The 23,104-nt window shown below is 44.1% G+C and overlaps 1 protein-coding gene across 6 annotated transcripts in view; it reads left to right on the forward strand.

Moving 5' to 3' along the window:
* The window catches only part of LOC135386272 (transcription factor CP2-like), a 35,317-nt gene extending 16,422 nt beyond the window's left edge, over positions 1–18,895 (forward strand). For 3 of the 6 annotated variants that reach the window (XM_064616091.1, XM_064616093.1, XM_064616096.1), the window contains 13 exons: positions 187–293; positions 409–555; positions 1,212–1,280; positions 3,268–3,309; positions 3,916–4,190; positions 5,751–5,820; positions 8,289–8,409; positions 8,509–8,599; positions 10,004–10,053; positions 10,826–10,846; positions 11,964–12,106; positions 13,874–13,925; positions 13,990–18,895. In XM_064616091.1, coding sequence (XP_064472161.1) covers positions 187–293; positions 409–555; positions 1,212–1,280; positions 3,268–3,309; positions 3,916–4,190; positions 5,751–5,820; positions 8,289–8,409; positions 8,509–8,599; positions 10,004–10,053; positions 10,826–10,846; positions 11,964–12,106; positions 13,874–13,925; positions 13,990–14,051 — 1,250 coding nt within the window. In that variant the 3' untranslated portion in view covers positions 14,052–18,895. The remainder of the gene's footprint in view (positions 1–186; positions 294–408; positions 556–1,211; positions 1,281–3,267; positions 3,310–3,915; positions 4,191–5,750; positions 5,821–8,288; positions 8,410–8,508; positions 8,600–10,003; positions 10,054–10,825; positions 10,847–11,963; positions 12,107–13,873; positions 13,926–13,989) is intronic. The other 3 variants (XM_064616092.1, XM_064616094.1, XM_064616095.1) reach the window with 3 other exon arrangements.
* The last annotated feature ends 4,209 nt before the right edge of the window (positions 18,896–23,104 follow it).

The following is a 23,104-nucleotide window of genomic DNA, read 5'->3' on the forward strand; positions in this document are numbered from 1 at the left end:
ACCTGCCATTTCTATCATTTTCTCTTTATCTTATCTATCCTATCGGAACACCGTTAAGCAATAGTTTACACTTTACAGACAGGTCCCTCACCTACCCTCATTATCACCCAAACCTATTCCTACAATGATAAACCTGTACTTTTATCTCGACATGTTATTTCCATCCGTAAAAAAAATTTTTTCCAGATGTCCCACTATCTTACGGCGTGTACGACGTCGTCAACTGTTCTTCGAGGATCAACTGCTGCGAGCTCTTGTGGGACCCCACGAAGGAGACGGGCGTCTTTGTGAGAGTGAGTAGCGTACCGTTCCTCGTTCCTCGCCGCTTGGGAGCGTCTTGGCGGTTCGCGCATTCACGGAAAGTTTCCAACAGTAGAGTGCTAATCTGGAGGCCCGAATCTGTGCCAGGTGAACTGCATAAGCACTGAGTTCACGCCCAAGAAGCACGGAGGGGAGAAAGGAGTTCCCTTCCGCATCATCATCGAGACGTTCTCGCACGGGGATGGGCATCCGCAGAAGTTGCACGCTGCTTCCTGCCAGGTCAAGGTGTTCAAGGTACTACTGTGTGTCACCGTACTTTTTGCTGCTGACGATACCCTTGATGCTGTTGTGATCGTTGTACATTTAAAGGGAGACTTCCCTCGATACCGAATACAACATTTGCATTCATTTTGTGCGAGTGATTAATTCGTAAATCGTGACAATACCAAGCTGAAACCAAAATGCAAAGTGGTTCGTCCGGAGGAAGACACTGTGACGTCACCCCGCATTGTCGTCTGCTACGAAGCTTGCATTCTTCCATGCCGGATGACGTCAGCAGCGTTGCTTTCAGCGCCCTCTTGCTTCACAGAGGCGAAGCGCTCACTTCGTAATAATTGAATTGAATAATTTAATTGAAATTAAATTAATTGAAATGAATAATTAAAAAGAAATTAAATTAGTTGAAATGAATAATTAAATGGGAATTAAATTAGTTGAAATGAATAATTAAATGGAAATTAAATTAATTGAAATGAATAATTAAATGGAAATTAAATTAATTGAAATGAATAATTGAATTCGAATATGTAAACTCTGCGCACTTTGGGAACGTGATATTTCGTATGTGTCTTCCCCGACACCCCAAGGGTTATTACTATGTCGCAATCTTTGTGGCGATTTTGTTGCGGAGTCCCACTTTGAAGTCGTTCATCGTCGTTCACTCGTTGCAGCCCAAGGGAGCGGACAGGAAACACAAGACGGACCGGGAGAAGATGATGAAACGACCCCAATCTGAGCAGGTGAGAACGACAGACCAGCTTGCGTGGCATAATTGTTGGGACGATCGCTGGGAAGGGGTAGGTGACGTGGGTTCATGTTTCCGCACCCACTGTGCTGAAACAGAGGTGTTTTCCCTTGGTTTTTCGAGCAGCCTTTCCAGACTAATGTCTGCACGGTTCCCCCTGAAGTCAGCCCAGGACGCACACTAATCCCCCTGCTAATCACACTGCTTCCTGCTGTTCTTTCTCCTTTTTGTCCGCATCTGTATACCACTCGTAGCCGTAGTTGCGTCGCGTAGCTAACACGGAATTAAAAAGAAAAAAAAAAAAACTACAGTCAAACCTCGTTGCAGCGAAACACAATATAATGAAATAAACATTCCCTGTCAAGCTGCTATAGGGAACAATGCATTTTAACGCTCGCTAGAACAAAAGAGTTCCCGATACAACATTTCCCTAATGTTTCCAAAAGTGCATTTACTCCGTTCCCTAATATACGCCTAGAGGTACAAAGGAACAAGCACAATGTGCAAGTGCGTGTGGCCACGCCGAAGCAACACGCTTCTTCGTGCTTCTTTTTTCGGTGCTTGTATTCCGTCTCCCTTCTCAACAACCCCTTTGTCAGCAAGGCGAAAGATTGTCGCCAGGGGGCAGTGTGTCGTCGGCTAGCCAGAGATGGTGCGCACCTGGAGAGAGAGGACGCTTGCAAGTACGGATGACGTGCGCCACATGCACGACGACTTGCCCATTCATATCATTCATGGTGTCCCGGGAAAAGTGTTCAGCAGAGCTCGGAATGGAATTTGAATGGAATGGCGGAAACTGTCCTAGGAATGGGAATGGAATGGTCTGGGTGCCCCGGTGGCAGTTCTGGTTTCAACGTGCTGGTTTCTGCCCTTGCACCCTTTGCACCACACCTGCACACGGTCAAGAGTGAAATAACCTTTGTCCTTGTGCTTTTTCCGTGCTTAGTAATGTTAATCTCCGCTAGGAGATTGGACTTGGATATGGATTGGATTGGATTGGATTGGACTTGCTTTCATGGTTACCAGTCCTTTTTTTATGTTGAGGGAATTAACGGAATGGAATTGGAATGGAATGGTGGAAACTGTTCTAGGAATGGGAATGGAATGGTCCGGGTGCCCCGGCGGCAGTTCTGGTTTCAACGTGCTGGTTTCTGCCCTTGCACCCTTTGCACCCTTTGCACCGCACCTGCACACGGTCAAGAGTGAAATAACCTTTGTCCTTGTGCTTTTTCCGTGCTTAGTAATGTCAATCTCCCCTAGGAGATTGGACTTGGATATGGATTGAATTGGATTGGATTGGATTGGACTTGCCTTCATGGTTACCGGTCCTTTTTTTTATGTTGAGGGAATTAACGGAATGGAATAGGGTTGCCAAGCCATTCCAGGAGTGGGAACTGACCGTACCTTTTCATTCCGAGGAATTGAAAGGAATGGAATTATCGCAGATCTCCATTCCTCGGAATGGAATTGGAACGGAATGGGAGACGCCATTCCGCAACTCTGGTTCCTACTATGTCCTGAGACGTAACACGTGATGTGTATTACGCTCCAGCATGGACTTAAAAAAAAATCCTGTGACCTTATAATTACGGTTCTACTGTATATACATACACATTTATGTTGCTGGCCTTCAGAATTTGAAGTCTTGTCAAATTTCATCATTTTTGGTACTACAACGAAATATTCTATACAATGAAAGAAATCACGATCAGCGTGAATTTCGTTATATCGAGGTTTTACCAACCAATGCTACCCTGTGGAGAACATGGAAGAAAGTAGAATGCAAAAACAGTCCTGCTTAGACAGATACTCATACATTGCCCAGCTGGCTAGTGATATCGTACCTACTAATTAGTTTCTTACATTCTGTTTTGTTTTTGTTTCGTTTTTTTACTCCGAAGGAAGTATTAGATCACTGTAAACAGCTGCCTTGCTGTCTGTCTGTGTTTCCTGGAAGTCATCTCTGTCTTCTCCCTCTGCAGGAAAAGCACCAGCCTTCTTACGACTGCACAGTTTTCACTGAGGTGAGTAATCTTTGTCCTCGGTAATTGCCAAAAAAATTATCGTTAACAAAATTGTTATTTAATTGAAAATTATTATTAAAAATTGCCTTAAAAAATGGGCTTGGATTGAAATCCTTCAACTTTCATCGAGGTTCTAAGTCAGGGTAGTTGGTATCCGGACATACTCTGTAGAATAGAGCAACACGTACTCAAGGTGAGCACACACACACACACACAGATAAGATAGGGGAACATTTCAGGTAGTAATTTAGCTCGGCCGGAACCAGTTCTATCGAGTGTCTGCTGACACATGCGCCCGGTCCCAAGTTGGCAATCAAAAATGCCTTCACTATCTTCCTTATGGTTTGATCTTTGTTGTGGGCCTTCACTTCCCTACGTTCAAAGATAGCTGTGCACCCACAACCACTTGCATGAATGGGCAGGTGTCCAGACGGAGTAGTGGCCTTTAGTGCGTGGGCATGTTCCCGGAGCTTAATATTAAGGAATCCGCCAGTTTGTCCGATGTAAACACGTACATGTGTACAAGCTTCTGTGCTGCTCTATTCTACACGGAATGTCCTTCCAGTTTACGCGTATGGTAAAGACATTCCCGCACCTTTGTTTCAGTGCACCGCAGAAGTTGCATTCGGTCCGGCAATCTCGCCTCCACCCGTGGTGACTGCGGTGTCCGGGCCTTCCGTTTCCTCGACGGGGTCACAGCAGTCCCTGAGCAGCACCACGTCCACCACGACGGTGGTCGCCGCGACTACGGGGCATCGTTTGTCCACCGGCACGCCGCCCCCTCTGCCTCCGCCCCTGCCGTCGGTGAGCGGCGGGCGCCCCTCCAGCTACTCCCCCCAGACCAACGACAGCACTTACGGGGCAGTGTCCATTCACGAACAGTAAGTTAGGGCTTGCTACGCGAAGCGCTGACTTTGTAATGGGCAGCCCTTCAAAGGGGCAGCGAAAAATGTTTGCGCGAGGTACGCAACTTGTTGCACAAAGACAAGTATTCTAGCTGAGCTGTAGTCTGAGAGAGGGGTGCTCTAGAGCAGTGTTTCCCAAAGTGTGGTCCGCGGACCCCTGAGGGTCCGCGAGAGTGTCCGTGGGGGTCCGCGACCGTCTCTCACATTTCAGTGAGGAATTTCGTCCCCACAAACACGCGCTCGTACATGCTGCCCGATTTCCAAACACCCAGAACTTCCAAAATTGCTACAAGCATGCTTCAACGGCTAGCTTCTAATTTCTGATAGAAAAGTCCTGCAATGCACGTTTGTCCGCGTCATACACATACAAACAAGAAGAAGAAACCGGTCCGGAATCGCTTCTGAAGCTGTATCGAAAGCACGCAGCAGCTGACGAGGTTGCTGGTTATGCACTGGCTGTGACGGTGTGTGTTTGCGGGTGCGGGTGGGGTGGGGGGCGTGAATTGGTTCTCATCGCTTACGGGGGTCCGTCACCGCCAAAAGTTTGGGAAACACTGCTCTAGAGTCCCATCTGCTCCTTCGGAGAGCCAATAAGACAAGGAGTGAGGTTGACGTCACAGGTAAGTGGATCCCAACATGTAGCTCGCTTTTTCTAAGTGGAACTGACAGAGTAAAATATTTTATATGCTCACTCCCTGATAGACTGCTCGAAAAATTAAGCAGTGTTTTGAGCAATCCTATGTGTCTACTGTTGGGATCCAAGATACCCCGAAAGCCTGCCTGTCTTCTGTGTCCTGAAATTCGGGGATTTTGGGACTCGAGCTTGATAGAGCAAAGCTACTCTCGGCGCAGTTGGGAGACGCAGAACTGTGTTCTTGTGCTGGTTTTAGTTTGTTTGTTTTTTAATTCTTTGTCCTTAGCTGCCTCTCAAACACCCTAATAGCGTACTTCCTTTCCTTCCTTCCCCGGTGCCGGTGTGTGAGCTTCGATTGTTGACATGTATGTCATGCTTGCCGGAGCTTCGTGCTTTACTTTGCCCTTTCAAGTGGCATCTTCCAATCAACTGAAGAACAGCAAACACAGGGAGAAGAGAAAGGCTGCTGATTGCTGACTTCCGTTCAACCAGCACATGGTTTTAGTTCTTGCATGTCGAAGATGGATGGGACACTAACCTGTATCAGATGCGGCCAAATACTCAAAACTCCAGGGGGCCTCCGCGAGAGGTCTCCACAAGCGTCTCCTTCAATACACTGTGAACTGTTTGCTTTTTCCAAAATAAACCATATCTGGATCTCTGAGAGTCAGCCTTTTCTTCAACATTAAGCAGCCAGGGGCGCATTCACTTTCTGTCGCTTGCCAGATTTTTCCCATCCCGGTATCAGTCTGGAAATTATTTCGAAATCCCTGGACTGAAAAAAATTAAGTGTAACCCCCCCACCATTCTACGATTCATCTTGTTGCTCCTTTAAAAGCTGTGTTTCGCCGTAGCCTGATGCATGTCCTTCATTAGTTATCTCGTATACAACTTGTTTGCAGGAACCCTGGCACCCCAGGCAGCTCAACCAGCGATGTGCTGGAAGTGTCGGATGCCTCACTTTCTTCACCGGTGAGCTTTGCATGTCGCTTTTTAAAAAGTTTTTATTTACAGTAATTTGTTACTGTGGTGCAATGCCACTCGTGCTGCTTTTTGGCAACCTCCGGTCTAATGCACCTCTATAACTCCAATAAAGATGAACTGAATTGTAAACTGTTCCACAAGTCTGTTCATTATGGCGTGACAGAATGTATGTAGACACTAGATATGTGCAAAAAGACAAAAAAAAGCACCCATTTGGGCACTTCTCTCTTTATCGAAACAAACTGCATTACGACTCTATATTCGAAAGCAAACACTGCTATGGAAAAATGTTATCACTGGCTATCGCTGAACAAACTAGCAGCTAACGTTCAAAACTCATCCTACATTACATTTCATACTCCTCAGAGTCACATACACATGAGTTATCATGACCTCTTCTTTGGCAACCACACCCTTAATCGTGTACAGGGCTAAAAATTTCTCCCCATGATGTTTCACGAAAACCTGGCATGGCGGGATCACATTCAGTTTATTCATGATAACATTTCTTCCAGACTGTACATCTTGGCACATCTTTGGAACTTGGTTCCTATTAGCATCCTGACTGCAGTATACTTAGAGCCTGAAGTTTTCGGGAAATATTTTTTTTCTAAATTCGGGGGGTAAAAATCGGGTAAATAAACGTGCGCACTAAATTCATGCGAATTCGGGCGAAAAAACTTCCAGTATGCTCAATTCGGGGAGAAATGGGGCTCAGTTATTCAAACGAACTGTAGCGGTTTGGTACAAACGGTGATGTAACTGCATTTTTCTGCCAAACAAGTAAGTTAGTGCATTTTTACAGACATCCAGACAGGCATTTTTACAGACATTTTACAGTGAGGGCAATTTGCCGGGTAAAAATCGGGTTTCACCCTAAAGAGGCAACCTTCAATTCGGGGTGCAAATTTGGGGAACAATCGGGTAAAACCCTAAAACTTCAGGCTCTAAGTATACTACGCTCTAGTATTCTCTCACTGTTCTCACATCTCATACGCTGTTGAGGTTTATGGTCTGACATACCGTACCATCATTAATCTACTTCAAATAGCGCAAAAACGGGCGCCTCCGCGAATAATACTGTCACATAGTCCTCAAGGCTCCATCACTTGCGCATTTTGCCTGTTAAGCATCCCAGATATCTATACCCTCATTAATTACAAGATTGTCATTTTCACGCACTCGCATTACCACAATCTTGCCAATACACTTTCACTTCGCCAACACAGCACAAACTGACGACTCAGGAGCGTGCCTGCAATCCTTGCTCCAAAACCAAGAACAAACTACAGTCTTCACTCTCTTATTTACTTTGGTTCAAATACTCGGAATAGGTTGCCGCTCGATGTTAGAACTGTCACTTGCTGTCGCGCATTTAAACTAAGAGCAGAACAATACATTTTCAATGAGTAGTGGCACCAATACATCGAGCGGTCATCCGAGTGAGTCCTGATTCTTACTTGTTGCCTTTTGTGTGTGCTTTCTCTCTTTCCTTTTGGTGTTCCTTATAAAGCTTAAGGTAGTGCCTTTGTTTATGGTAATGTGCTATGGTTGTTGGCTGTGTAGTTGGTGCTGCCAAACAGGACAAATTACAAATTTCATTGATTTATTGTGTATACAGTCAACCCTCGTTTTATGAACCTCGATATTCGAATAATGAATGGAATTTCTGGGAACCAACTAGGAGTTGCCCAGCGTTTTTGCCCTCAATTTATGAACGGATCGTTCCGAGGCCAACAAAAACCTTCAAAGGGATTATTCGTGGTCTTATGAATGACGCCCGAACAGACAAAACGTTTTCTAGGTATTGCACCCTCGGTTCTTAACCCCTCGAAATCCGAACGACAAACAGGTTTTTGCAGAAGTGTTCCTGACCCCCATTCATGAATAAGGTGTCCGCTGTCACCCGGAGATTAATAAACGTAGGTTAAAAACCCCAGAGGAAATCCGAGACCAGTTGAGTGCAAACGTGCTGACATCTCCTCTTTCCAAGATTGACACAGCGGAAGGCATGGTCCAAAGCAAAATTACACTATTTAGTATTGCATAATAAACAGAGTGTGAATGCGCTAACATCTGTGCTTTGTGAGATTGATACAGCAGAAGGCATGGTCGAAAGCAAAATTACACAATATATTGCATTATAAACATAATACAAAACCAACTCGGAAATACTATTCCATTTGCTCGATAGTACTCACTTAATGGAATTTTCGATCCCTCGATTTATGGACGATCTTTCGGGGAACCGAGGGTGTTCATAAATCAAGGGTTGACTGTATGCTGTTATACCCTCTCTTTTCACATCAGTGTGTTGTATCATTGTGCTGTGGGGTTGCCCCTTTCAGTCCCGATGTAACTGTGAAAAACTTATCATGAATCTTGAATCTGTGTGCACATACATCTGTCAATTTATGCTCCCGTTAACCCGTATCCCACTGACAACCTTTTTAAAGCAAACCTTTGCGGTCTCTTCGGGGTCCCTGCTGTCGTCCGAGGCCAGTGCGACGGAGACGTCTCAGTGGCTGCACCAGAACCGTTTTGGTCCTTTTGCACAAACTTTCAACAGCTTCTCCGGCAAGTCGAATTCATAGCATGTAGAGATTTATCGTGTTAAAGAACCTGAGGTTGAGGTTTTCGTGCACGCTCATCGGCGGAAAACTTTTCACCTTATAGGTGTGGATGTTTTGCGCTTGACACGTGACGATCTCATCCAAATCTGTGGCTTAGCAGATGGGATTAGACTCTACAACGCCCTGCATTCGAGGTAAGGGAATTGTCGTATTGTTTCCGTATAGTATTCTTGTAATTTTAATTCAGTTTAATTTCTGTTTAATTTAATTCCGTTTAACTTAATTACATACTTGTAGTAGTTCTATGACATGGTTACTTTGTATTGGGTTCTACCAGAGCACGATGGACGCTATTCAGTACTGGTACACAATAATTACCTGAATGCCTCACGTCTATGAAGGGACTGTCATACCCGTCACGGTTGATTTTTGAAACTGTAGCGCAGTTTTACTTCTCGTTCCTCACCGCCAGTAACGCCGAAAATCCTACATAAATTGATGGGGTAGTTTCTGTCCAATTTGACGCAATGCATGGCAAGAGCAGACGCCAGATATTGTAGGTATGTCGAGTTTTTCTCTCTGGAAGTTGGAGAAAATGCGAAACGGACAAGTTGCGGATCAGGTAGCGCCCTCTGGCGACCGGCAGGACCGTGTTCTACATGACACTGTCGCATCAGATCTCACTCTGATAAGACAAAGTCGGCATATTGACACCTGGGACTTTTCGCTTAGTACATCGTGGTGCAAACGTGAAGCAGACAAGCTGAGTGAGTAGCTGCAGAGGCAGTGCAGATTAGAGCCCTGTACGGATGAGGTTTTTTGCATCCGCATCTGACCCGCATCCGCGCCCGACCCGCATCCGCGCACACGTTATCTGCGTCCGATCCGCATCTGCAGCATACACAACAGTTTACATCCGCATCCGACCCGCTGGGCAAAACGCACCATCCGCAAAATCCGCAAGTTTCGTAGGGCGCGTAAAGACCGCAGGAATCATACGTTGGTATAATTTCGGATGCCTCCATGCTGTCACGTTAGGACTCACGACGACAAGCAAAGGTAAACCTTTCAACAAACGCGATATGGAGAGATTTCTGCAACGGGTGGAACGCTACCTCGCCGGTGCTTGCCTGGTTCGAGATGTCAGAAAACCTCCTGTCCAATCTTGGCCGTGCATGGTCAAAGGTGAACCCGAGCATGCGCTCGCTGTCGGCGCGCAATAGAAAGAAATTGCTGGTCGAAAAATTACAGCTCGCGGTATATCCGCATCCGATCCGCTACCGATCCACTGCTTTCACATCCGCGTCCAATCCGCATCCGACCTCAAGCCATCCGCATCCGATCCGCACACCGCACGAAGTGCTAAATTTTCATCCGAATCCGCAAGTATCCTGCGGATATCCGCTTCCATCCGCGGATGGTGCAGGGCTCTAGTGCAGATCTGTAAAACTCGTTCATTTAATATGTCAACTGTTTCCAGCAGAGAAGTTTGGCCAACCAGACTACGAAGCGGTGCCAAACATTACTGTATCGGTCTCATACATGTGTTTCCGGATGCGATGGTCCCTTCAACGCTCAATATTTACCTCCATTTTCAGGGCAGTTCGACCAAGGCTGACTCTGTACATTTGCCTGGCTCACGAACATGGTAAGGACCCACATACAAGTTAAAACATTTAAAACTTACTTTGCGAATCTTTTCAAAAGAGTTGTATCAGGAATTTTGACATAATTCGAGTTTTCATGTATTTTGACCACATTCCAAGGTCTTGTTGAGCATAGATACGCATCTAAGGATGAAAATGTTTTTAGTTTGAAGATGGAAGCAGATCACGTCAGCTAATTTCAAAACGTTTCAGTGTGCACAGATCCATGTTATATATCCGTGCATCCTACAGCATTGTAGTGTTCTAATTTGGTGTGCAAACTGAAAAGTTAATAAATTTGCACTCATTTTCTTATCCACTTACTTTTCCCCCTGGGGACCCGCGTACACGTTTAACGGTAAAATAATTCGAAACGTTTCAACATACACATATTCAGTTACTCCGTACACATGTTACCGCGTTATAGTTTTCTACATCGGTATACATGCTGGCAAGTCCATAAATTACCACTCATTTTCCAATTAAAGTACTTTACTCCCCAGAGAAAGGTTTTTTCAAACTACATGAAGTAAATAGCCCAGGCTAAAGCTTGTGAGAACCCCAGTAATACGATCGTAAATGGTACGATGTTTTATGCAGTAGTGTACTGATCATGACATTCCCCCGGTACAGTGTGGTTTTTCAGCATTCCTGTGCAGATTCTGTCTTGGGTGCTTCACTCTTTGTTTGACATCAATAAACTATATTTGACACATTGACCAAGTACACTGGGAAAATGTTTTCTATTCGTTTTGTACCTCTCATACTCTACAGGTGGTGACAGCAGTGATAGAGGTATGTTGTACCTTGCTTGCATCAGGAATGCTACACTGTTACGATGAACAGTATTTTTCGACTGTGTACAGCTTATTGCAGCATGACAAGCAGCATGTTATTCGCCTTTTAAGCTTGAAGGGCATGTTATCTTTCCTTGCAGCTCTCTTAAGGCATGCGCTCCACGTATTACAGCTGCATGAGCAAGCGAGCGTACTTTGTAAAACCCCGTCAAGTATCCACGGTTACAGTTCTGCATACAGGGGTTACACATGGATCCTTCTGTTTTCGGGATCCGTGTTTTATTTTTAGGAGCTGCAAAATAGAGTGAAATTGCACGATATCGGGTGGAAAGTTAGAAAATATCTACTCACATTTCAGATGAACACAGATGCCAGCAGGTGTGCTGAATGCAGAGTGCTTAACATTCTTCAGCGCCTGTTTCTTATTGGGTGAATTTACCCCAGGTGACAATGGTGCGTGGGGGGGGGGGGGTAAAAATGGGTTTGACCTGGTTTAACCCTAAAACACAATGATCAAGATGCTAGATGTAATAGGTACATAAAAAATCAGCATTGCGAATACAAAACCTCATCGGGTTTTGACATCACATTTGATTTAGTTCAGCACCAACTTCTTTCTTGTACACAGCACTGGTTTACGTTAGTGGTAGGGTGTGTACGACAGGCATGACTGATACAAAAGGTACACATTAATATCCGACAGAATTTTGAGTGAATTGTTGATCAGCCATGACATTATTAGACTTGAAAAAACTGATGTTCTGAGGCTGGAACAACATAGAAGGGACAAATACATAGAATAAATCCCGTCGTATGAATGTGTGCGTGAAGTGAGCAAAAATGTAAGAGTGAAAGGAGGATGAGTGAGAGAGAGTGGCTGGTTTGTCCCTTCAGATGACGCACCCTGGAAGTCGCTGAGAAGGTGTGTTAGCTTAGCTCAATTGGTAGAGCCCTGGACCGGCAATCCAGAAGATGTGGGTTCGAGTCCTACAGCCTGCTAACCTTTTCAGTGACTTTCATCTTTCATTATTAGACTCTTCTGACATCATACATGATTGTGTTCTCAACAAATTACTGCAGGAAATCATTTAGGGATTTGTCGTCTGCTGTTACAGTGTTCCGAGCCGTGTACTTGGAGAACCTTACGGTGATGGATCTCCTAAGCAGGCTCGCAAGTGTCTGCAACTTGTCGCCTTTTTCGGTGCATGAAGTCTACGTCAGTGGGCCCACGGGAATTCATATCTTGGTCACAGACGAGGTGGGGATTCGGTTATCTTTAATGACTTTGGACACTGACCAAGCTTTGAATATGCAAAAGCTATGCTATAGACACTGTACTAAGTACTTATACAGTCAAACTCCTTTACAACGAACGGCTTTATAACGAAAAGACCGTTATAACGAACGTTTTTCGCGGCCCGGTCAGGCGCCCATAGGATTCAATGAATACTTCGGACATTTATAACGAGCTCCTTTAACTAATATATACCGAAATAACGAGGGGGGTAAAAAGATCAAAACAGAGATAAGGTTCTATGTGTACTCTAGGTATTATGTCTGAGGTGCGTTTTGATCAGAAACAAGTTGAAAGAAGACTAGGGCATTTTTCATTTGAAACATCCGTTTTAACGAAGTTACCTTTACAACGAAGTTTTTCCGCGGTCTCCTGAAGTTCGTTATAAAGGAGTTTGACTGTATATGTGATGCCTGTCGCAGGCTTTCATATGAGCGACGACTCTGACATTTCTGTCCTGTTCCACTGTCGGCTGGACACAATAACAATGGTGCCACTTTCGTATATGAAAGGATAGTTCCCAGTTTGACTGTTCCTAGTTGCTACGCAGGCTGAATTTCACGCTCCCGTAGGTGTCTTTGTGGATGGAAACATCTCATGTTCTATAGTGTATTCCCAACATCATTCAAGGTTACCCCGTATACCTTGAATATCGTTTCTCTGTTCTGTCGCTGCATTTTCTACGGAACCAACACATCGCAATTTGTCATCCGCGCCTCCTTACTTGGCGTCTGATAGTTTGCCCTTATCACGATGTATTATATACAGGGTGTCCAGGCTAACGTGCACTGGTCTAAAAAAAAAACAGTTCATCATAGGCGAATGAAAACAGAATATTGTGCAAAGTCGCGTGTTCCAGTTGCCTGCTTTTTTTTCATGGTGGCCAATTAATTAATTAATTAGCTAACTTTTTAATTGTTTGTCCTAGGGCCGAGATGTGAATTAGAAAGTTGTAGTGTGTGTCGAGAAAGACCAATCGCAATCGTCTCCTATATGTGTCCTCGTATGCCTTATGTAGAGTTTTTTCCTGGCCCTGTGAAACCTGAAAGTGACCTACCTGTGAAAGTGAAAGGTACCTGAAAGTCTACCATGTGACATGTGAATCAGGCGAGGGCACCAATGCACGCAGTTTCGATTTCAGAGCTCTCGAGCCTACAGAACTACTACATTCTTTACTAGCCGAGAAGTGACTTCCAGTTGAGCTCTGGCCTGAAGGTTGCTTCTCGGCATATAACAGATGTACAGTAGTTCCTTGTTTATTTATGTATGTCACTACCTCAAATGCTCACAAAGCATGTTAGATGAGTGTGCACGAACGAGAATCGTAGCCAGCCTCTCGCATGAGAAAGAGGTACTCGATCGGCATAACCTCCCGAGCATTCCTCAACCCTGTCAGGAAGCCCACAAGCGAACGAGTCATGTCATGTTGACATCACCCCACTATTTCAAGGAGCTTAGTGACAAGGAGCACCGCATCATAGCAGACGAATTTTCAGTGGGGAATCAGACTAGACAGTTGGTCATTACGCTGATGCAACTTTCGGTTCAGATTCCACAATGTTGTTCAGAGGAGGTCTGCTGGTAGCTGAGACAGTAGCAAAGACACGACTGCAAGGGAGGGAGTCGTCAGAGTAAACGACGACCCTTACTGATGATAGCAGTGAGGTTGCGCTATATAGCATAGCCTCTGCTACAGTGTAAAATTCGACTTTCTTCATTGTTTACTTTCAGGTGGTGAGGAACATGAATGATGAGTCCATGTACATTTTGGAACTGTTAAGAGGTGAGCTCAATCCGATAGTGTGTAGTAGTAGTCATGATTCTACAAATACGTTTTGCCTTCCAAGCAGGCCAAGAAGAGGAAGGTTACAGCCTCTTGCTTAAACTCTACGTGAACAGTCGGTCGTGAGGGTCCAGTTCTTTCTCACTGTGTTCTCATCTTTCTCGAACCATTTACACCTGCGTGCAGCTGCCACCTGTTCTTTCCTCAAGACTGTACCTGATGGGCAAACCTTACACTTCTTCATTCCATCCATTCTCGTTGGCAACTGCCGCTGTTTTATCACATTCACGTGTCATACGCATACAAAATGTGAATCGCTGCACTTATTAGACTGCACTTTGCACACACACACGCTGGTAGCAAGTTGGGGAGTGCTGTTTCTTATTGGAGAACTCTGAAACCCATTCTTTGAAAGTCGGCTACACTCCAAACACAGAGCTTCACCACATAGCACGCTGTGCGCCAACCATTGCCACGAATGATAGGATTATCGCTTCCGATTCGAGGAGAGAAGGGGGCGTACGCCTTTTTGTGGCAATTGAGATACATGAAAATTGCAACAAAAAGGCGTACCCCCCCCCCCCCCCCCCGATTCGAGGAGAGAAGGGGGCGTACGCCTTTGGCAATTTGGATATAAGAAAATCGCCACAAAAAGGCGTACGTCCCCCGCTCTATTCGAATCGGAAGTGATAACCCTATCATTCTTCGCAATGGTTGGCGCACAGCGTGCCATGAGGTGGCGCTCTGTTTTTAGAGTGTATTCTGAAGCCAATAGCATTACATAATATAATATGATAATACCAGTAATGTGATAATATATGCTCATGGGAATAATGAGCTAGCAGCGCAGTAATAAATGTTCTTTTTACGCAACTTCTTGTTCTTTTTTTCTCTTTAGCCCGCTGAAATCGGTGTGGCCCGCATTACCAAAATGTACCGCGTAAATGTGTAAAACGTGCCTTTTATGGTCAATAGGTGCAGCGAAGTAGGTATACGGGATTCCGACACTCTGTAAAATTAATATTTTTACGGCCATATGGCCAGTGGCTTTTCGGCAAATGTCTAATCTTGGGCTATACATGTGTTGGTGTGATGCGATTTGTTAATGGGAGATCTCTAAGACTACGAGACTATTGATTAAAGCTGACTCGTTGCTTTTATGTGCTCTGTTTCTGTCGTATAGAGTTTTTAATATATATAGCATTTCGTGTAATGTATAGCTGCATTTTATTTAGCGTTTGCTTTGCGGGACACTTGAGTCAGACCAACAAAAGCCTGTTTGTCAGAGTGTCAGGGAAGCGTTACATTCATAACCAAGATTTGTTTTGTCCTCATTAGAAACACGATCAACCAGTCACGCTAGTTAGGTTGTTAGGATTCTCTTCAGGCTTTTGTTATCGATGCTTTCACGTGCATGTGTTGTGCAGACCACATTGTTGCCTTCACTTTTGCATTATGTTATGTATACCATGCTTACCAGGTGTCAAAATGTATGTCAAAGATGTCTCTCCTACCTAAAGGAGTGTGGAAGAACTGGAAAAAGCTGCTTCCATCGGCTGCCAGTCTGCAACATGATGTCTTCTGCCCACTATAGTGAGGCACACTCCTTTTTTTTTCTTTGTATTTTTGCAGTTTGTCTCGTTAAAAGCAAATTCTCGGCAGCCAATAAAAAGTGCTCCGATCAACTCACATGCAACATGCAAGGAGCAGCTTGTGGGGGGCGGCGGACTGCTGCTGCTGCATGTTCTTGTAATTTTCTCAGGAAATTCATATGTACTTCTTAAAAAGCAATTATTTTGCATGACTGTTCCTGAACGTAATATGTCATGCGATAGAAGACGCCATATATTTTGAAGTGCCCTCCACGCTCTTTTACGAAGATAACCTTGTTTTTAAAAAGCAACTGAAGTGGGATTTGTCACATTTAGTATGTCTGTGTGTGTGTCTAGGAGACGTGGGCCTCAGCAGCATTTTAGTCATTTCTTAGATAATAACATTGTTGCCATTGACCATGTTTATATGTGGGGTGGTTTGTTGTATAAGATATTTTGGTAGAAGGATCAACGTGTTTAGCATTTGTGCATAAGTATTGCAAGCATTGTGCAAAGTGTTCAGCATCGTTGAATGTGCATAAATGTTTATGACAGCGTGCATGCTGCAGAGGTTGCGGTATAGTACACCGAAACACTCTTCACACAAAACTTGATTATAGCATTCTTTATAAATGTAATCTCTTCTCTGCATAAATATTGTGTTTTTTGCAACCAAGATGTTTTTTTTTTTTCTTTTCTGATATTCTAGGTGGAACTAATAATGTGTAGGATCTGACTTTCTTAGGTCAGGTGCCCTTCACAAATTTTGGGGTAAAAGTCGTGTGCTGTTCTGTAATCTGTGGCAATACATATGCATTTAAGTGTTGTCAGGTGAAAGTAAAAGGAGCTTGCGGTTTATTGCACCGGGTCACGTTGTCAATGTGCACGCAAATGCACTTGACAATGTAACTGTGTGCCGCGCGATTGCCAGGTGTGTTGTCACACGGTATTTTTGTATTTTTAAGGCTCCCTTCTTAGGCCTAAAAAAAATGCACCGTACTTTGTTGGAAGCCCCTTGGTATACTGTACCATTGACATACGCGCACCTCTTGATTTCCATTGAAGTGGGCTAACCACTACGCTACGCTGACATCTGCTGCGCTGGCACTGCGTGGTGTAGTGGTTAGTTGACTTCACTGGAAACCGAGAGGTGCGTGATTCGATTCCTGTCGTCGTCTGGCTTTTTCGACGACTGCCATATTTCAATTTTTCACGTTCTTAAGCACCTTGAGGCTTGTGTTTGTTCGTTTGTTTGTCTTGTTGTGTGTTTCTGCCTCAGAACAGTTACTTTCTAACTGGTAACCATGATGCACAACTGCTAGCAACATTAATTTGCTTTCATTCAATCAGTTAGAGTGCAGTGTCGTTTTAAAAATTTTTTTGCATGTTACCTGGGACACCCTGAATAGTGTTGGACAATGATAGTAAAAGCCGTTGTTACTGCATCAGGAGCTCATATGTTACGGGGGTGCTACGAACTAATATAAAATATGGAGCACTGGAGTTGTAAAGACTAGAATTTTAGCTGGGGAAGGGTTGTGTTTGACCCATATTATATAAATATTTATGGGAGGGATGGATTGGTTGGAACCAGGGTTTTACCAGAGCAAGCTTGAGATAATTGCGTGCTTTTTGCCGTATCGAAGGGATTTTTGGAGCCAGAACATATTTCCATTTGTCAGTTTAGCCAAGCCTGGTGACTCTTTCACTGTTGACACATTTTGTGTGTTCAAGCCTGGACTTTATGGCACTACCGTGACAAAACAACGGCAAGCCCGTCAGACACAATTCTATTTGGCACCAGCACACGTGTTCATGCCCAGCCCAATAGCCTCCTCTTTATCCACCGCAAAAGTACTTTAAAGTCAATCAATTTATATATACTCCCAAAAACCCCCGGGGAGGGCGTCGACACTAAACAAGGGAGTGTGAACGGCGATTAAGAAGTTTAAGATTAGTTTAGATGGCCTAGCCCGTTCCCAATTGTCACGCCGACTGTGATGACAATGCACAAACACATGGACAAAGAAATGTGCCTTTTTTTTTTCTTCTCTCGCATGGAATGGATCTGGGGTTCTCTGAATGTAATGTATCCTGATATGATGGGCCAGAAGTTTTCACCAATCTGAAGCAACGCGCATGAGCGACAACCTAGACATTGACGGGGTGTCTGCCAAATTGCAGCTTTCAAATTCCCAGACTTTTCCAGGTTTTCATCGACTCTTTCAGGCGAATGCTTTGACGAAAACAAAAGGGAACTTCGTGCCCGCTCCTACATTTTAATGAAGATCTCTCGTAAGTGAGGCTTCCCCATCTTTCTGCCTCAAAGCCTGTTGTATTGGTGAACCAATGGCAACGTTATGGCAACGTTGCTGCAGCATCGCCGCTCAACCATCATCGAACAGCACTCGCGAATCACAGCGCATTGGCACGGCACTTGTTTGCGATTTTTTTCCCAGACTTCAGCTGCTTTCTGGCGAAATATCCTGACAGTGCCCAGTTTTCCAGGTTGGTAGACGCCCTGATTGAATGTCGATGGGCAACAAGAAGTGGCGTCGTGACAGGAGTGGATTGCATCCTTGCGAGGGGCTGCACCGTGGGACTGTGTCGCCATGTCGTCGTTTGAGATGGAAGTACACTGTGAAATGTGGAATAATCTGTTCACATCTTTTTCCTGTGCTTAATTATGAAAATGGGATCACATACTAAACTGCATGCGAGTGCTGGAAGCCGTGTTAACAGTATGGAGACTACAGATTTTTTTCACCTCTTTATCTTCACTTATGAGTTATGGTTTCACAACCGAAATCACTTGATCTCTTCTGCAGCTTTAACTGGTGTCTTACAAATGACAATTTAACAATGTAATATAAGAATTTGTATTTGTTACATTTTTGTAAAACCATGAAACAATGTCACATGTGCACCTTTTGACTTTTTTTTTTTTTTTCCTTTATGCAAGCTTTTACGCAACAGTGTTGAAAAAAAATTGGAATATGTATCTGTGTTTTTGCAGATCTGCTGATGTACCAAACAGAATTAACGTACAAGTCAAACACAGAAAAGTCATTTGTTGCAGTACCACGTTGTTCATGAATGCAGTGTTATTTCTTCACTTTGGGGAACAGTTCATTTGCAGTACATATTTGTATAAATGCAAAATGAGGACTTGAAAGCTTTCTTGTTCGATTGTTTTTTCCATTAGCGCCAGATCATAGCTCTGCTCCATCCTATTTGAAACGTGTTTTCAAATCGTCACCTCTTAGTGTTATATTTTTAGAAAGATGTTTTTTGTTGCATTGAACGTCACTACGAACTGGAGTAACGTCATCCCATTCGAGACTTGTAAATAATAAATGCCATTATTTTCCCACTACACTTTCTGCTTCTTATTCCACACGAACTGCCCTCCACAAATTTAGTATGCCTTCACCTGCAAGCCTCACCGGCAGAGCTACGTTGTCTTTTATTTGTTGAACACCCGGACTGACGATCGCATTGATTATGGCAGCGACTCTCATCAGTCAGATGTGAACAGATAAGATAAATGTGAGGACAACAGCAAGATCTATGGTAGATAAACTGACCGGAATACAACACTGGAATGCATTTCATGCCGTTCTGTCGAAAAATGGAATGCCGAGAAACGTAGCTTTTGGGTATAGAGTGTGACCACATCTAAAGCAGGTGTCTGCACATCTCTTAACAACTTCATCCAATGCTCTCTGAACTGAGACGTCAACAATCTGACAGACAACCAACGATGCTGCCACCAAACGGAAAGTGACATCGGACTACACGAGACACGCCGGACAAGCAAATGGCCGTCTAGGCACAACACCTTTTGTAACTTTTTGTAAGGCCCTCTCATGCTATTCATCACTTCCACGTGTCGTTTTGTGGACTTCTCGTGCAAACAGGAAGCCTTATCAGTCATATATTCAGACCTCCCCCTACCCCCCTACCCCCAAATGTTTTGCAACAACCCCTAACTTTTTTACCTTCACACGTTACAAAAATGGGAGAGGGGAAGCTTGCTATTTCAGCTTTAGATACACGACATAACATACTGTAATAATGAACCCCCCACCCTCCCTTGGGCAAATAGTGTAGTGATTTTAATGAGTCTGTTGGAAAATCTGTCTGGAATATTGCATATTTTCAACGTCTAAGCATTTCCTAGCTACTACAGTGAAACCTTGCTTACATGAGACTCGTGAATCCGACATCCTATAGCTTTATGACCATATTGCTTGGGGAAACATTCCCCCATTCCCTCCTCACGTAAATCGTCCTTATTAACGTGTAAGCTCACTTATCAGACAATGACAACATGGAATCTTTTTGCACGAACAGGGGTCAACACATGTATTCTACCCTCGATATTATGACTTACGGACCAAAATCCGATATACCTAAGCGGTCTGCCTACGAGGCAGCATGTTGGACAGGGGGGGGGGGGGGGGCGCATTGTACGTCATGGGCCGACTTCATATAGGGAGCCTTGCCGAAGTTTCTCCTAAAGCGAAACCCAGGGAAAACACAAAGACAGCACAGCTGGCGCACGGATTCGAAGATTCAAACTTCGCTACGCGAGCTGTCGCGGTCATCAGGCGCCGTAACCATGGAAACTTAAAATTAAAAGAAATGAGCCAGTCCTCAAGATAGGACAGCAGCCAATCCAGTGGCTAAGCCTAAGCCACGGCCTAAGCCAAACAGGGCCCATGGGGCTATTTGCCGGAACTTTCGGATGTGAAGGCAAGAAATTCTTATTTAAATCCTTTATTAGAGGAAGTTAAACGCGCGTGTGTTGCCTCAGAACAACACTGGCTTCAGGGACAGGTACCACGTAGTCAAGGGAGGCTGCTTCCTGCAAATGAATGACAATGCTGTTTGGTGGTGCTGTGGAGTGTGGAAGCATGACCTGCTCTACGCTAGTAGTAGGTCGTGTGTGGAAGCGTCAATAGCATGACGAAGGAATGCAAGAGGACGGACGGCGTCCCCTAGCAACGGGGGCATTCAAGACAAACATGCCAATAGGTAATAGTAACAAAAACTCCGGCTTACATTAAGCCACAGCCAATGACAAACACGTCTTTCTAGACGCTTGCAACATGTCCCTGAGCTTGAGGGAAGGACAAAAGACAAAACATATTTTACTTTCACTTTGAAGATGCCTCTCTGTGCGTGACACACAGGTTGAGCGTAAGATTTTCTTTCGTCTCGGCAGTGGGAGCCTTGAGATATTCGGGGTATCCACGTCCCTCTTGGGAAGCGGTAGCACCTCGGGTTGGAGAGCATGCAAGAGGTGGTGTGTCCTGAACGGGTATGCCATTGGGACCCTCTATCAGACAGGATAGAAAACCCGTGATGAAAGCCGTAGCGAGAGAGGGCACGCAAGATATTAATAACTCTTTGAGGTTAAAGCAACAATAAGGAGCAACATGACAGTAAATTCTGTTGCTTCTGAAGAGCATTCGTTCGCATCGTTAGAGGTTATGTGGGTAATGGATAACCCGTAAAAAAAAAACATGGTGCAGGAGTACTTTTGTAAAGCATGTTTCTTTAATAGTATGAAGTAAACACTGGCTTGCATAGCAAGTTGTAAAAGAAATGCGTGAACATTTCGGTAACTATTCGAGCGTCATCATCAGCACAGGAAAATGAAACGGGGCTTTAAAACTGGAATCCTTTTAAACCCTCGTAGCAGACTGGTAAGGGCCCCTTGTGACAGGCATTTATCTCGCCATGAATGTGCCAAGATTCAAGGAATTCTCACCCCCCCATCTGTGTTCAAAAGCCAAGGTTGTAGAGTTATCAAAATTGAAAGAATGTCCTGTTCTTAACATGTGATCGACCAGTTATGTGCGTTGATTCTTTGCTGGTGGTTTTGTCGATGGTGCCTCGTGCTCCTTCATTCTGGTGACCTTCCTCGCAGTTTCTCCTACATAGCACGTGTCGCATTGTTGACATTCCAATTTGTACACAACCTCTGCTTTGTACATTTGGGGCACAGAATGTTACGTAATGTTTGACGGGGCTTGAAAGTGGTGACTATACCAAGCGGCTTTAAAAGCCTTCGTACCGACTCTCATAGGCCACATACATAAGGAATGCATACAATATTGTCGGGGGCAGGTCGGTTATCTGAGACGGAACACATTTTAGAGACCGTGTCCTTGATGAAACGCTCGGGGGTAATGACACTTGGATAGAATGTTAGTGGCTAAAACTGTTCAGATTGCTTAGTTTGATACGTGCTAGGTATGTGTGTTCGTGTGTATGCATGCAGAAAAACTTTTTTCCTTAATACACTGATGTGTAGTACAGTGCATGCATCATATATTGAACCATATTCTGCAGCAAATTGCCTCACAAATGAGGTAATTAATCAAAGACCCTAGTCTGCACTAATAAATTCCCAACATTTGCTGTAGATGGTTAGGCTTCAGGACTTGGTGGTGTGTCTGTGTAACCTGTTTCCTTTGCATTCCTCATCGGCTATTGGATTAAAACTTTGTGAGTCAAATTCTTCTCTGGCACCTTTCTTCCATCCTCGTTTTTCCATCTCCGGAAAAATTTACTGCTCTAACCTACTCCAGCAATGCTGCTTATCCTTCAGAGAGCTCTTGTCTGTCTTACCAAATGCAAAGCTACTGCGCACTTTCTAAAAAGCATCAAGAGGCAGTGTGCATTATCTACTGTTGTAAGTTAAACATCAGAGCTTTTGCCGAAAGAGCAATTGCCAAGTTTGTCACGGAACCACCAGCCTCGTGCCTTCCTCTAGTTGTACACAAAGAGTGGCAGTGGACGAAGGCACCATACACAAAGCTTGTGAAGTGTGCCCTGGAGGCATGGGACACCGTTTCACCTCACCTCCTTTGAAAAGGTCATCCTTGTTTAAAAGGAATGGAAGGCAGCATAATAGAACAAGTGAAAAACATAGTGGCAACAAGACCAAAGTTTACCAAGAGACAAACCCTGTCAAATCGGAGCTTCTCTTGACTAAATATTCTGCCGGTGACAGTAGATGCATGTGTTTTCTAGTCTGAATAGTATGGAGATGTATTAGTTACACACTGGAAAATACAGTGATTCACTAGCAGTGGCTTGGCAGGAATTTCCCTGCAATTAGCATAGTGTTAAAGCAGTTAAGTGAGATATATTGCCTGTAATCCGAAGGTTTTTATTGGAGCAGGCAAACTACACGATACTAGTACAGACACAAAATGGTGTAAGATAGATTTAATGGTGCACCGTTTATAGCATACGTTTAATACACGCTTTAAACTTACACAAGAAATAAAGAACATGTTATACACAATCTCGAATTATTGCAAAATAACAAATAAAACCAAATGTAGGAACAGAAATGAATCGTGCAATGTAACACACGAGGTTACATAGTATCACAGGTATGTAATAGTTTAATACTTACTTCAAACATGCACAACAGAGAAAGAACACTATCTGATGCAAAACCAAATTACTGCAAAATGACACTACCAATAAAAGCACAAACAATTTAATTTGATATCATTACTGCAACATTAATACACATTTCAAACCTGGAAAGAATGCACCGGC

The sequence above is a fragment of the Ornithodoros turicata genome, chromosome 2 (genome assembly GCF_037126465.1).
Source record: "Ornithodoros turicata isolate Travis chromosome 2, ASM3712646v1, whole genome shotgun sequence".
NCBI classification, from domain to species: Eukaryota; Metazoa; Arthropoda; class Arachnida; order Ixodida; family Argasidae; genus Ornithodoros; species Ornithodoros turicata.